Here is a 13915-nt window from a genome sequence, read left to right as displayed (position 1 = left end):
AACTAAAAAAATCCAGTTTTGCATATCTAGCATTAGCATTTAAGGTAGTATGGCACATCCCCTCTCAACGTCAAGGGGGGGATCTACAAATGCCTTAAAGAGTTTGCCAGCATTTTTTAACATTGTGAGACCTTTGGTTAGTTGAAACCGCATCAGATCAGCAAAAGAAAGAAGAAACCAAGGAAATCAAAGAAAGCAAAGAAAAAAAGGAAGAAAAAAAGAAAGGAAAACCTTCCCAAAATTATTAGTATTTTTTTTTTTCCTTAAATAAGAGAAAGTTCTATCCTTACTGGTCCTAAATCTGAATAACTACATCTAAATTTATAACCTTAATTACGATACACCTACCAATATGTACTAGAAGAGGAAGAGAGAAAGAGGGGGGGAGAAATTCACTACACTAGCATCAGGACAGCACTCTTACAAGATAGCATTTTATACACTATTAACATACAACAATGATCAACAAAGAAGAGTCTATGAGGTGACAGGGAATGGAGAGGAAAACCAACTGGTAGTACAGTACATCATCAACATTGACAAAATAGCAATAAAAAATTCCCTGACGGTACATTGAATTCCAGGGAATTTGGTTTGTAGGTTGGTGGGTTTTTTTTTGTATTTTCTTTTTTTTTTTTTAGCATTTTTATTTTTTAAAGAATTGTTTCATTTCTTTTATTACTTGATCAAGTCTCAAGAGTTAAAAAGCGTCCAGCATTTTGCTTAAACCTGGTTGTTCGGAAATAAGAAAAAAAACCTAAAAGATCACATAAAAAGCATGACTCTTTTTTTTTTCTTTTTTTTTTTTTTCTGTTGTTTAAAAACAAGAAAAACCAAGGATTTCTCCTCTCGGTTCGCAGTATGGTGCCTTGTTTTTGTTACAGATGCCTTGCTCTACCTTGTCTAGTGAACGTCTACGTTAAGTCTACTCGTTAGTAAAGATTACAAAAATAGGAGTGCAGCAGCTCTTGTTAACAAATGTCGCATTCAGTGTCTTGTACTGCCTGTACCTAAAGTACCAAGTTTATAAACGTAACAAGTTAAAAAAATAGCAAGAAAACCCTTGTCCAGAGTACATTAAAAAAAGAAGAACTCTATCCGCGCTACAGTATGTCCGTAATGCCACCTCGACCAGGCTGTACTTCTAGGTTTGCTGTTTGCAGGCCCTAGCGACCCATATTACAAAACTTAAATTAAAAAACATCCTTCATTAAGTTTCCTCCCCCGACAGAGGACCATTATATATAACAGCCAAATATTAAACATGTGCAAATAGGAAACTGTCAGTTTTTCCCCTACCAGTCACAGTGCAATGATGTTTTATAGTTATTTATTTTTCTTTTTTTTTTTTTTTTTTAAATTCTGTTTATAACTACAATAAATTAAAAAAAAAAAAAGGAAACAACAACAAGAAAAAAAATCTTCCGTTGCTTCTAGGGTGAAACTTGTAGCACTGAGGTATTCCCAAAAAAAAAACCAACCCAAAAAAACCACAACCGAAAGTTGCTTTCGTAATTTGTTACTACAGAAAGTAATGGATGAAACAGGTAACCATGCAAGCTTGGAAGCTGCTCTGCCTGCAGCAGTGAGGGAGGAGGAGGAGAAGGACCTCACCTCCACCCAGGCTACCCAGAGCAGCTGAAATGACTGGACAGCAAGTTGATCGAGTTGAAAACAACTTAAAAAACCCCCAGGATGAAAGGTGTGCTTTGAACCGTAAATGCATTAAATAGGACCAAAAAAGAGTAAATTGTAGCTTCTTTTTTGTTTTTTTTTCCAGTCTTGGGGAAAAAAAAAAAAAAAAAGCAGGTTTTGAAATGAAAATAACCAATACCACTAGACTGTTCCTTTGTAAGCTGTGCACGTCTGATAGTGAAGATGCTGGTATGACGCTAGGAGAGCTGGAAGGTCTACCATGCCTACGGAGCAAGCCGAGCAGTGTGTGCATCACCTACCTCCCGCGGGCCAGCGCCGGCGGCCGGGCAAACCTCTAACACCTTGTCTCTTTTCTTCCATTTGTTTCATAGAGAAACTGCCTTAGGCTGACTCCATCACAAAAATAGGTTTGTATTTCTCTTTCGTAATAGTTTCTATGTAGTTAATGGAATTGTATTTACAGTATTTTTCTTTTTTTTTTCATTTTTTTTTTTTCAGAATTCACGATTTCAAAAAACCTTATATCACCTCTTTCAACAAAAAAAAGCACTTATAGAAAAAAAGGACGCACAAAAAGTTTGTAGTCCTTGCCTTATTGCCCAAAATAGAGAGAATTATAGGTTAAAGAAGACACCACAAATGAAAAGAAGGGCTAGAGAACCTGCTGCTCACCCGTGCCCCCCCGTGCCCTGCAAGGCCACCCCGTAACCGTGCCCGCCGCCGGCTGGGGAGCCGGTACCAGCGGCTGAGACTCCTGTCACCATCTCAGCATCCTTTAAGCAACAACAACTACATAAAACAGAAGGGAGAAGGAGGGGAGGTGGGAAAGAAAAAACAAAAGAAACCTCTTAATATAAACAGTTACACTATGGTTAGGCTCTTGCTAGATACACAAAGAATTAGAACTACGTGGCTACGAGACTATGTCAAAAGGCTATGAAAAAAACGTGGTTTGGAGAGGTTTAAAAAGGGGGGGGGGGAAACCCATCAAGAAAATAAAACGACCAAGAAATGGATTTTATATACATACTTTTAAAAGCTGTTGTTTTTATAGTACAGCAGATTCATGAGATGATGAGAGAGATTTGTTTTGTTTTTAGACGACCTAAGTCCGTCGAGTGCCACCTCCAGTTTGCGTTACCGGTGATGATGATGTGCTCAAAGTCTGATGAGATCACCCCAACGTGGGCCCCGTCAGAAACTTCGCCCCGTCTTGCCCGGACATCCAGAGAGACTCTGCAGGCAGGAGAAGGGAGACACAGGACATGGAGTTAATCGAGGTCAAGTAGGATTTTTAACCCCCCCGATTGCTTCTAGATGCTCTGCAAAGCCGCAGCGTGCTCTGATCCACACTAAGGGTGAATTAGAGCGACAGGGCTGAAATGCAGCAGCATTCCCAGCTCTGGGAATGTGTTTAGTGTATTGACTGGTCTTACTTTCCAGTCCCTGAGGAGAGCAGCCTGGACTCCAGGCAGGATGGGGTTAGCTGCGTGCTAGTCTGCTTTAGGAACAATGAAATGCAGCCTGATATATCGGAAGGACAAAGCCTGTTCCTTGGGCATCTGTTACAGGCAGGAATTTACACAGCTTGGCTAAAATGAGGTTTTTCTAAAGGCACAGCCAAAGTACTTGGAAAGTAACAACTTTTACATGGGCACACTGCAGTGCCGATGATTCCTCTTGCAACAGAAGCTTCAGGTTCTAAAGCTCTGTTCCTATAGTGCTTAATGTTGGGATGGAAATACTGAGGGACCGGTTCTGCAGCAGCCCTTGCAGGGCTGGCTATGCCCAGGACCAGTCACTCAGTTTTGGTACCCTGGTCACTCACTTTTGGGGATGACCTCCAAAACCACCCCCAGGTGTCTGTGCCCAGGGTGAGGCACCACCAGCACCCACACATCTATGGGAATAGCCACATCTTGTCCCAGGGGACCCACAGCTCAGCCAAATCCATCCTCTACAGCTGCATCCTGTCCCGGGGCAGCCGAGGGACCAGACGCCTCGGGATGCTCCGCCACAATAAGGATTTCAAACTCAGTGGTCCTTGAAGAATTAATAATAAGGCTCATTTCCTCCTCGCAAAAATTTATTTTAATTAGTAATGAGCACCATTAAAAGCACTTTCTGGCTTTAAGTCATTAATGGTTTGGATCTTAATACTGGCCAGTAAATGATGGTTACAGTTTGATGTGTTGTGGTAAGTGTAAAATGATTACAATACATTAGTACGATGAACACTGCCTTTATTGCAGCGTTGTTAGCGTGCGTTAGGCTGTTGTGCTGAGGTCTCCCACTGGTGGGGTGTACCACTGTGGTATAACAACACCTGACAGCCCGGGAAACGTGAAGAGTTCTAACAAATTGATCCCTGAACACACACTGATATGTGCAAATAATAACAGGGATCAAAGCAAAAGCGCTCGAGCCACTTTCTTCTTTCCCATAAAAAATACTACCTGGTGGAGCAAATCAATTGATGGCACAATTTCAGGTAATCTGGGGCGTGTGTGAGTGGGTGAAGAGAAAATAGAAACCCCCTTTATCCACCAGAATTTAGACATAAATCTATTCCTATGTAATTTAAAGCCTCCAACGTTTTCCACAGCTCCCTGCCCCTTGACTAACTGTAATTCTAATTCCATGCACTGATTTTGAATGCAAAACATGGGACACCGATCAGGACGTGCTGGGTAAAAGGCAGAGCAATGAAAGCTCTCACATCCATCACATTTATCTGTATGGACTAAGAGCTCTAGAGGGAAACCTGTGCCGTTTCACGGGTGTAACTTCCGCCTTTACCGAGGGACTTTCCTCATCTCTTACTCCCGGGGTAAGAATATTTATTTGCAAGGATGAACATGCCAAAGGCCAGGAAAATAAAATAATAATAATTAAACATTTAATTAACTCGAGCTTAGTTCAAAGGGGAGGAAACTGGCGGCGCTCCAAGGGGGCATTACACAGGTAATGGCTTTAATTTCATTTGCTTAGGTTTCATTTTTGGTTTCATCTTGATAATCGCTCCATGGTTACTAGTTCCAATGTTATCTTTTAGCTCTAATGTTGGGTACGGCACTTAATTAAGAAGGATGGGTGCTCTGTAATAAAGCACTAGGGCTGGTCTGTTTTTAGAGCAGTGTATTGGTAGCAGATCTGCAACCCCAATCAGGATGCTGTCAGCTGGCACTTGGGTGTTTCCCCACTGGATTTGGGGATCAATCTGTGTTCTGTGGAGCTTTTGACTCTCCGAATTACTGCACTAAGTGCCACAGCTATGAAAACGTGACTTCTGGGGGGGTTTAGCTCCCAATCTGCCTTCCAGTTTCCAACCCGTGAGATCGATCTGAGTAACACAAATCACAGAAAGGAATGATTAAAGGCCAAGGAAAGACAAAATGGAGATAGAAAAAACTGTTCACTTAAAGTAAATAATAGGGGAGATGGTAGTTTAGCACAAAGTACAAATGGTATATACTGTAATACCTCCAAGTGAGATGGCAACCAACCATGTGTAACGTTTCAATGGTATCCATTTGTAAAAGCCGTTGCAATCAAAGGGCCCTAAAATTGCACAATTGTTAAGTTCATCAGTGCTCGGTACATGGGAACAGCTGATTATTAATTTTGCCAAGAAATTATCACAGGAATTGAAAGGACTGTGTTGCCAGCATGAATAGGTATCTCCAGGAGCTGTTCTGGTCACCAGGGACTCGGTGTGCTGCACCCTAGGGTTACCTTTCCAAGACCATCATCTTCTCATTCCCCCAAAAACAAGCTTTGGGTTTTCCCTTCTTTCTTTTCAAACCAGAGTTAGTAAATGGCGAGTGTTAAAGGAAGATATACGTAAAAAAAGCTACAGGATTCTTTGCAGTTATTGGGGGAATTAAGAGGCTGCCAATCTGCAAGTCAAATACAGAACAGTTCTTTGGAGAAGTGTTAGTGCAGACAAATCCGGGCTCCCAGGCTTTCACCTCGTATCCTATTACTTGAAAGATCAGGATGTTGCTGAGGTCAAAGTGCCCAAGTTTTCAAGAACAAACAGGTCTTTCTCTTTAGGTGAAAAATGGAAATAAGAGGTGTTGTAAGTGGTGAGAGACGGCAGTTTAAATTGATGCAGCTCTTAGCAGAGCAGTCATATTCCCTGTTTGGTATTAGAATTGATCCGAAGGGGTTGTCAAGTCCCTGGTGTGACCATGGGAGGGGCAGGATGGGGATGGGAACTGAGCACCAACGGAGGGTTTTGTCTTTTTGGGCACTGGTTGCTTATACAATAAGAAAGTAAACCTCAGGAACTTTGTCTGCACTACACTCCTGCACCCCCCACTCATCCAATGGGGTCAGGGAGTGAAATCCTCTGCTCAGGCTGAGCGATTCTGAGGGAGCCCCCTGTACTTTACCACAAGAGGAAAAAAACCCTCATTGTTTTACTACAGGAAGGGAAACAACTTCAGCTGCAGTTGTTCTGTCTGGGAGACTGACAGCCACCAAAGAGGGCCAACCACATTCATGCTAACACACACAGGTAAAACAGCGCGATCCGAAAACCAGCATGCAGCTCCGTTAAGCAGATCTCATTGCCCTCATTAGTGCGGTTGCAGACCCACGCGCCAGGCAGGAGGCACTTTTCCATCGACTTGACAACAGAACGGAAGCGACTCGCTTGTAACCTGCAGGATTTAAGGATGCTGCACCCGGCTGGATGTGACACAGGAGGTCAGCAAAGGCCGGCATCCATCCCGGTGCACGGGGATGCTGCAGTTATACGGATGAGCAACAGGCAGTGGTGGGATAGCCATCCCCTCACTGGGGTGACTGCTGGCCACCCCTGCCAGCCAAATTAACGAGCTCCTTTTTCCAGCCAAATGAATGAGCCCCTTTTCCCAGCCAAATGAACGAGCCCCTTTTCGCTTGTTTAAGTGGGAGCAGGGACCAGTGCACTGTCTACAAATGGGCACATCAGCTGGGACGGGTGGTTGGGCTGATATAAAGCCCCTAGAGGTAAGCAGGAACTTTGAAGCCCAGAACTATTAACTATTTCCTTTTGAAACGTGTTGAATCCGAAGGCACCAGACCGGCGCTTCCAGCCCGGATGGTACCTGGAATAGCGCAGCATCTCCAGTTGGGCACAGCTCTAGCAGGTTACAGCAGCAAGGCGCTACCACGCTCGCCGTCAGGTCACAATTAACTAACAACCCAACACACCCCTTACCCCCATCATTACACAAAGACCCCCCCACCCTTGACCACGAAGCAGCGTCGCCGGCGCGCATGGTACTTACGGCGATGCCGTGGCCGAAGCCGGAGCCCGGCTGCGGGCTGGCGGCGCTTATGTAGTTACCCACGCCGGAGTCCTGGCTGGCCGTGCCGTAGAGATCCGCGACGGGCCCTGGGCTGTTGGCCCCGGGGAAGCCTCCGGGTCGGGCTGGGTTGGAGCCTGCCGGGGAAGCGGGTGCGCCAAAATTCGGTTGAGCACTGTAGCTATTCAAGACTGGTGTGCAGAGAATAAAGCTGGGTATGAGGCCAGACGCCGGGCATGCACCGTTATTACAAAGCCAAACACCAGAATAAACAGCCTAGGCCCAACTTCTAACACTTAACCAAGGCCATGCGATAGGAGAGCAAGTACTGGATAAGAGTCAGCCCGTACTACTACGAAGCTTAGAGCTCCAAAAATATATATATATATGGATATATATGAAAAAAAAAGAACAATCATTCAACACACTACTGCAACCAGAGACTGGAGGTGCTCATTTTCACCAAATTATCACAAAATATAATAGGTATTTTTCAACATCTGACTTGATGCTCATGCAGTAGTAACAAGTTCTCTAGGTCTGGGCACGCCGAGACAGCATTCACATCCCATGCAAACTACAAAGGAACTAGTTTGAGACTACACATTGTGGTAATATTGATATTAAAATGTTGACAGCAAATAACTTCAATCACGTCTAGGAAAATCGTTTTTGGATCCATTCGATACTTTGGAAAAAAAACCCGCCCTTTTCAATCAGAAAGCTGTTGAAATAGCTCAATAGTTCATTTCTATTGTTTTAAATGGTACGGAATGGAACGGTTTGGATTGATTTTTGTTGGTTTTAAATGTGAAGCAAGGAGAGTGTTGCTTTATTTAATCTTTTTCCTTTCGATTTGGAGAACGAAGACCTACCTTCGTCTCCAAAACCATGCTTGGGACATCAACCAAAATCAAACAAAGAAATAAAGATCAAAAGCAAAAAAGAACTGCAGAGGGGGGATGAGAACTCACCTCCTAACGTGGAAGTAAAAGAAAATCTGATTTTTTTTCCTCCCTTTTTTCTTTTTAGTTTTGAGACAGAAAAACAATGTAAATAAGGATGACACTAAAGAAGAAGGTTCGGTATTAAAGCATGTTAGATGATCAGGCTTCTGGCATTTCTCACAGCTGCTTCTGGATGTAGGGTTTATGAGGAAGGAGTTTCAATGCAAACGAAAAGTTAGCGGACTGGGAGGAGCTGGATGGAAATGGCTTGCGGGAAGCTGGAGCTACACCTGAGTGGCACTTGCACGATCCTCTGGAAGCACATGGAGACTTCCCTGCCCGTGTCCACTGCATCCCACCACATCCCTGCTGCATGCAGGTACCGGCAGCACCGAGACACACACTGCAAACAGCTAACACTGGCCTTCCTGCTTACTCAGCCTGAGCACGCTGGTGTACACACGCCCGCGGTGGGACAAGTCCAGCGGGCCACCACCTCTCCTGCCCTGACCCTTTCCCTCTGCACCACTCACCCAAGAGGTCCCCATTCCTCAACCGAACGAATTAACTGGTCAAAAAGAGCCCAGCTGGCAGCTCTGCAGTGACAGGGAACTAAATCTCACAAAATGACTGATTTAACGCAGCTCTGAACTGGCAGCAGGAGAAAGTAAGTAGGACATCTAAGCTAGCAAGTTAAAAGAAATAAGGCATGGGAGAATAAACAGATTTTGGAATTCACTGGCAAACAAAGCGCCTTTTTTGATTATTAAAGATTAAATGTCAAGATAACATTTGGCCTGCTCACTCATGAAGAAAAATATCCAGCTGAGATGTTCAAAAGCCCTTTATTGCTATAAGCTAGCACTTCTTCCCCTCTTTCTTCCTCCTGGTTCAATAAAATGGATGTGAGTTTTACTGCCAAGGCACACAGAAAACCCAACTGGCTGGTGCCAGCAGAGGGACGGGGTAAGGTAAGGGGGGATCCTGTCAGTAAGGTACTCCTGTGAAGCCCCACAGCAGCACCAGGAGAGCCCATGGCACCATCACCACCTTGGGACTAGGAGCAGGGACCAGCCTTGGCTCACATGGTGCCCAAAGCCACCCGCTGCTGTGTCCACACCATGTGCTGATGAGTGTGGTGATGCTGTGGCTAACGGGACAGACACACAGACACCGTGGCATCCAGAGGGGCAGTTCTGTGTCATTAACCTGCAACTATAGACTGTGCATAGGTGACAAGGGGACACGCTTTGTCATGTCCTTAAACCTCGCAAGGAGAACAGCAAACAGAGGCTGATAAGCCAGGGAGAGATGCTCAGTCCCCACCAAATATCCCACCCTGGCCACTGGCATTCACATCTCTAAGAAGAGTGGAAATCCCAGCTTTCATCCACACAGAAAGCTGGCAACTGGTTATTCAAAAGCCCTTCTGACTGTGGCTATGGAATGTAAGGAAAAGGTAATTTCCTACCTGCTGCACATCAGCTGAGGACCCCACACCGCTCACAGGAGTGCCTGCAGAGAGCCGGGCATGCCAAAAGCACACCCGCTGCTCCATCACCCGGGAACCGCTGCGGAGCCTTGGGATGCCCCGGCACTGCTCCGTGCTCCCTGCAGAACAACGCCTGGAACGCTGCACAGGAAGGGCTGGAAGCTTTTACAGAGCTGACACTTTGCTCCGGCCCCAATAAAGGAAAGAGAAAAGCTCTTGTAATTGCTAGGAGGGTGAGCACCCCTCAGAAACGATTCACTCAGCCATGGCGAGCTGCTAAAGAGTTGTCTTCTTCCAATAGCTGCACACAAGCTCACCTGGAGCCAGAGGCACTTTAACCATCGCTCTGAAACAACAGCAAAGGGACCCTGAACAACCCTCCCAACATGCAAACCGTGACGTGCTCTGGTAAGAAATACCTGGGAACAAATCTGGTTTACACACACCTGCAACAATCTGGGACTAAAACGAAGGAGAAAAAACCAAAACCCGAATCCTGCAGACACTGTTTCAGTCCTCAAAGAAAACGTGAGACTCCCTGGGGACATGTATATGTGTGACAGGGCTCCCAATGGCAGCTCAGCTGCTGGAGGCGGCAGAAGCTGTCCAAGAGCTGTGGCTGCTCCGAGATGCCGGAATCATTAAGATTAATGCCTTTCAGGCTGGAAGGAATCCGAGACTCTCCCCTGGCCACCGACATCCTGCGGTGAGAATGGGAAATAATTAAGGGCAGGAGTTTGGAAGCACACTGCTGAGAAACCATCAGGGGACTGCTGCCCCAGTAAAGGGGAGGGAATCACCGACCATGTCCTGATGCCACTCAATAGAGACGAGGAGCAAAGCCCGACCTGTTGCCTGGTCTGATCTCCTGACTTTGGTTTGGGAGGACCCATCGGATTGATTCACCATTGCTTGGGGGCTGGCAGGGCCATCTCCTCCCCTTACAAGCACTGCCAGCACTCAGAAAGGCCTGGCAGTCAAAGTACCCAATTCCAACGTGCTCTGAATGGGTCAGGTCCAATTTAACAACCAATTGCCCAGGAAACCACCCTGCACTGGAAGCTTTCACAGCTCTGAGACTGCAGATAAGTGCCTCCAACTCAAGGGTTTCCTCTACACATAATGTGCAATCCCAAGTATCACCAGGAAGCCCTGGAATAGATCAAAGTCAGCAAAGATGTGCAGAAGATTAAATGTGTCTGTAAGTCACCGCTAACCAACTTTTATCTTCCTCAGCCCCAGCGATCCCCCATCCTCTGGGTTACAGAAGCTCCTTCCTATGCCGGTGGAGATCAAGAGACAGCAGCCAAGAGATGTGGCAGTGATGGGAACAAGGAAGTTTAATGGCACCCGCTTCACTTTGAATTTGCTGTGGTTTTTCCTACCTTAACTTCCTCTGAGGCTCTGAATTTTGATCAGAGTGAACGCTCGCCTGCAGGCCAGAGGGACAGGCTCTGGGGAGCTTCAGCCCTGCGCTGCCGTGGCTTGGGGAGCACCGAAAAGCAACAAGGGAAAAGCAAGAAGGGGCACGAGACACTGAAGCAAACGTGGGTTCATGAAAGAGCGCCCGAACAGCCTTGTTTAAAATGCAAAGTGTTGGCTGGCACAGCGAGAGCTGGACCTTGTCTGAATGGGTGGCGGGGAGAGCCACAACAAACATTGGTGCTGCCTCCATATTCCAGAGGCGATGGGAAGAGACAGAGGAATGTCATCGCTGCCAAGGCTGGAAACGGATAAAAGGACATTGGTGCCTTGCCACATACAACTGCCAGCGTTCAGTATTTACAGCAGTCAGGTTTTGCTGGCAAAGGCCAGGGTTTGCTGTGCTTCCCTGCTGCAGCTTGTGCCCATCCCACCTCAGGGATGTGTTCGGTGCAACCATGCACGTTCACTGCCCCCTCTCCTCTGCCCAAGCTGCATCTCCTTGAAAGAGAATCTGCTGAAGGTCTTCCTGCTAAAATAAATATGAATTTGCAGAGGATTTCAACACGCATCCATAGCCTCAAGACAGTGCTTCAACAAGCAAAGCTGGTTTATTACTGACTCATCTTGGTGGCCTTTAGCAGAGCTGCCTTTATCCACGGTTAACGCGCGTGTACGATGCTTCTCAACGCACCGCTCAGACAAGTGATTTATGTCAAGGAGCCAAGGGCTGGAGCCCAAAACGCACCCGGCAGCCCAGGCTCAGGCAGGGGCAGGATGCTCGGTGCTGCAAACGCTCTGCTGGGAGCAGGGAGGGTGCTCGCTTATCGAGTGCCTTCTCCTGCACACTGCCATGTTAACACAGACCCTGCACACATTCATCTGCGTTCAACAAGAAAGGTCACCACTGAAAGATAAACTCTCCTGCAATGAACTCGAGAGAAATTTCTAGAGTCATTACGGCATTAGCCCTGGTGAGCAGTGCGTTACACTAATGAGGCTCTGAACGCCTCGGGCAGCTGCGAAAGCACAAGTCGGATGCTGGAATCCCACCCAAATAAACTCAATGCAGGCACGGATGATGAAGGGAAAGAGGGAGGGAAAGGGAGAAGAAAGGTAAGGATTTTGACAAGGAGAACTTGCTTGGTGCTGGGCTGACGGTTGGTCCCTTAGGGCCTTGTTAGACGTGATGACAAAGCAAGGCTTTCAAGCACACTGTATTCCGAAGGAAATAAAGCAGGTGAAATGTGTTCTGAGGTGTAAGACATGCCCTGCATGGGGATCACAGTCCCCTGCACACAGCCCACATGGAGCCTTTGGTGACAACCTTGATCCCTCTTCTATAGCACCAAACCACAAAGACTAAAACACCACTGGCTCCTTCTGTTAACTACTGTGGTTTTGCTTGACTTTAACACATAACAAATGAGACTATTTCAGAAGCCAAAACAAACCAGAAGGAAGGTGAAGAGCGGTGCAAAACGTGGTTACAGAGACTTGTGGCTGCCCTCCCAGCCGCAGGGCACAGGAGACAAACACCTCGAAACCGGCCCGTGATTTACTGGATCTCCTCTTTGAGAAGAGGCAGGAGATGTCAGGACAAGCTACAGTGCCTTTATCCCAGCCACAAATACATTTGGCACTTGAGCGAGCAGAACGGAGCTGGCTGGAGCTGCCCCAGCTTCTCCCCCTTCCCAAGCACCCACGTCCCTACCTGCACCCTGCAGAGACACAGCTGCACTTCTGTCCTCTGATGCCCTCCTTGTCCCTGCCTCGTCCCGCCAGCCCCGGGGTGGCTGCTTGTACCAACAGGCTTCCTGACAACTTGTTGATGCAGCTCTCTAATTCCTGGATGACTCTCTCATCTACCATAAACAGCCACGCACGATTTGGCAGGCATTTCTACCATCAATGTTTATGATAATAACTAAATGTGCTTGAAAGCAGCAGGAAATTTTCAATATAACTATCATTAAGACAAAACGCTTTAAATCAAAGCCATTACCCACTACCAAGACTCAAAGCTCACAAGATTAGGCTGTTTTTCTATCTTTATGAAAAATTCATATAACATGCTGCAAATCTCATCTACCAGCTCGAAGCAGTAAATGATCTAACAACATGGGACGCTGCTGACAGGGATGGAAACAGGCAGGGCACGGGGGCAAGGGCAGGGAGGTGCCATTTGGCAGCAGCCTGGCAGGGTGAGCTGATGGGGAGCAGGTACCCCAGCCCTGGTGGCAGCAGGGAGGGAGCGGATGGTATTTATCTGTACGCTGCCCATGATGGGTTCAGCAAAGCAGGGTCCTGAGCAGCCAAGCTAGGACAGGAGACTGCATCACAGTCTGGAGACATTTAATTGGAGCCATTTGGATTTTAACAGGTGATTTTCGCAGAAGGAATACCCCATTCCCAAGCATTCAAGCTTGCTGCCTTGCCTTTGCAATGACCCACACACAAACAGCAGAGGACATTACAGTAAACCCACAGAGACTGGAGCAGGGAAGCTCACATCCTTCCTTGGGGATCCCGTGCAGCATAAGCACTAACACCACACTGCAGTGTGCGTGACCAACACACCAGCGACCACAGTGGGATGCTGACACTTTATAACAAGCCACAGGAAAACTTCACCACCACATGCAAACATCATTAGTGCTCAGAGCCTTATGAATGCCATTAGCTAGCACTGCACCCGGGTTACACATAGCCTGGCCAACACTAATTCTTTGTGCATTCATGGCTGAAGTTAATGGGAGCTTGTCCCTTGCTTTTCAGAGATGCTAACAAGCAAGATGTGATATACCCAAGATTGGATGTACAAATTGATGCCAGTCTGCAATAGGACAGCAGTGCTCCTGGTCCTCCACTGCCTGTCGAGGCCACAGGAGCGCACAAGCACACCACTGAGAACTACATGCTCACATTTGGGCTCTTTTTCTATACCCATCCCTGCATATAGCTCCAGCAAGAGGCACAAACACGTTCGTTTGCAGTCAGGCTGAAGCATCGCTTTCTTGTACCTGTGCTTTTACACCCAGTATTGCTTTATGTCTGAGGCAGCACACGGCACAACCTCCAGTTCACATCAATGCTCCAAC

General features: G+C 46.7%; 1 protein-coding gene across 30 annotated transcripts in view; it reads right to left on the bottom strand.

The window, feature by feature from the left end:
• Window positions 1-2668: 2668 nt before the first annotated feature.
• MSI2 (musashi RNA binding protein 2) overlaps window positions 2669-13915 on the bottom strand; it is a 212767-nt gene continuing 201520 nt past the window's right edge. For 7 of the 30 annotated variants that reach the window (XM_061469941.1, XM_061469947.1, XM_061469944.1 and 4 more), the window contains 3 exons: window positions 6936-7144; window positions 5140-5217; window positions 2669-2892 (listed from right to left, as the gene is read on the bottom strand). In XM_061469941.1, the coding sequence (XP_061325925.1) occupies window positions 5176-5217; window positions 6936-7144 (251 nt within the window). In that variant the 3' untranslated portion in view covers window positions 2669-2892; window positions 5140-5175. Of the gene's footprint in view, window positions 2893-5139; window positions 5218-6935; window positions 7145-13915 lie in introns of those variants that run through there. The other 23 variants (XM_061469948.1, XM_061469950.1, XM_061469953.1 and 20 more) reach the window with 7 other exon arrangements.

The sequence above is a fragment of the Pezoporus flaviventris genome, unplaced genomic scaffold (assembly GCF_033815535.1).
Source record: "Pezoporus flaviventris isolate CSIRO_AGI_PZ_B2104156 unplaced genomic scaffold, CSIRO_AGI_Pfla_v1 ptg000063l, whole genome shotgun sequence".
NCBI lineage: Eukaryota > Metazoa > Chordata > Aves > Psittaciformes > Psittacidae > Pezoporus > Pezoporus flaviventris.
The sequence above is the reverse complement of the archived record's forward strand: the minus strand, read 5'-3'. Positions and strand labels throughout refer to the sequence as shown.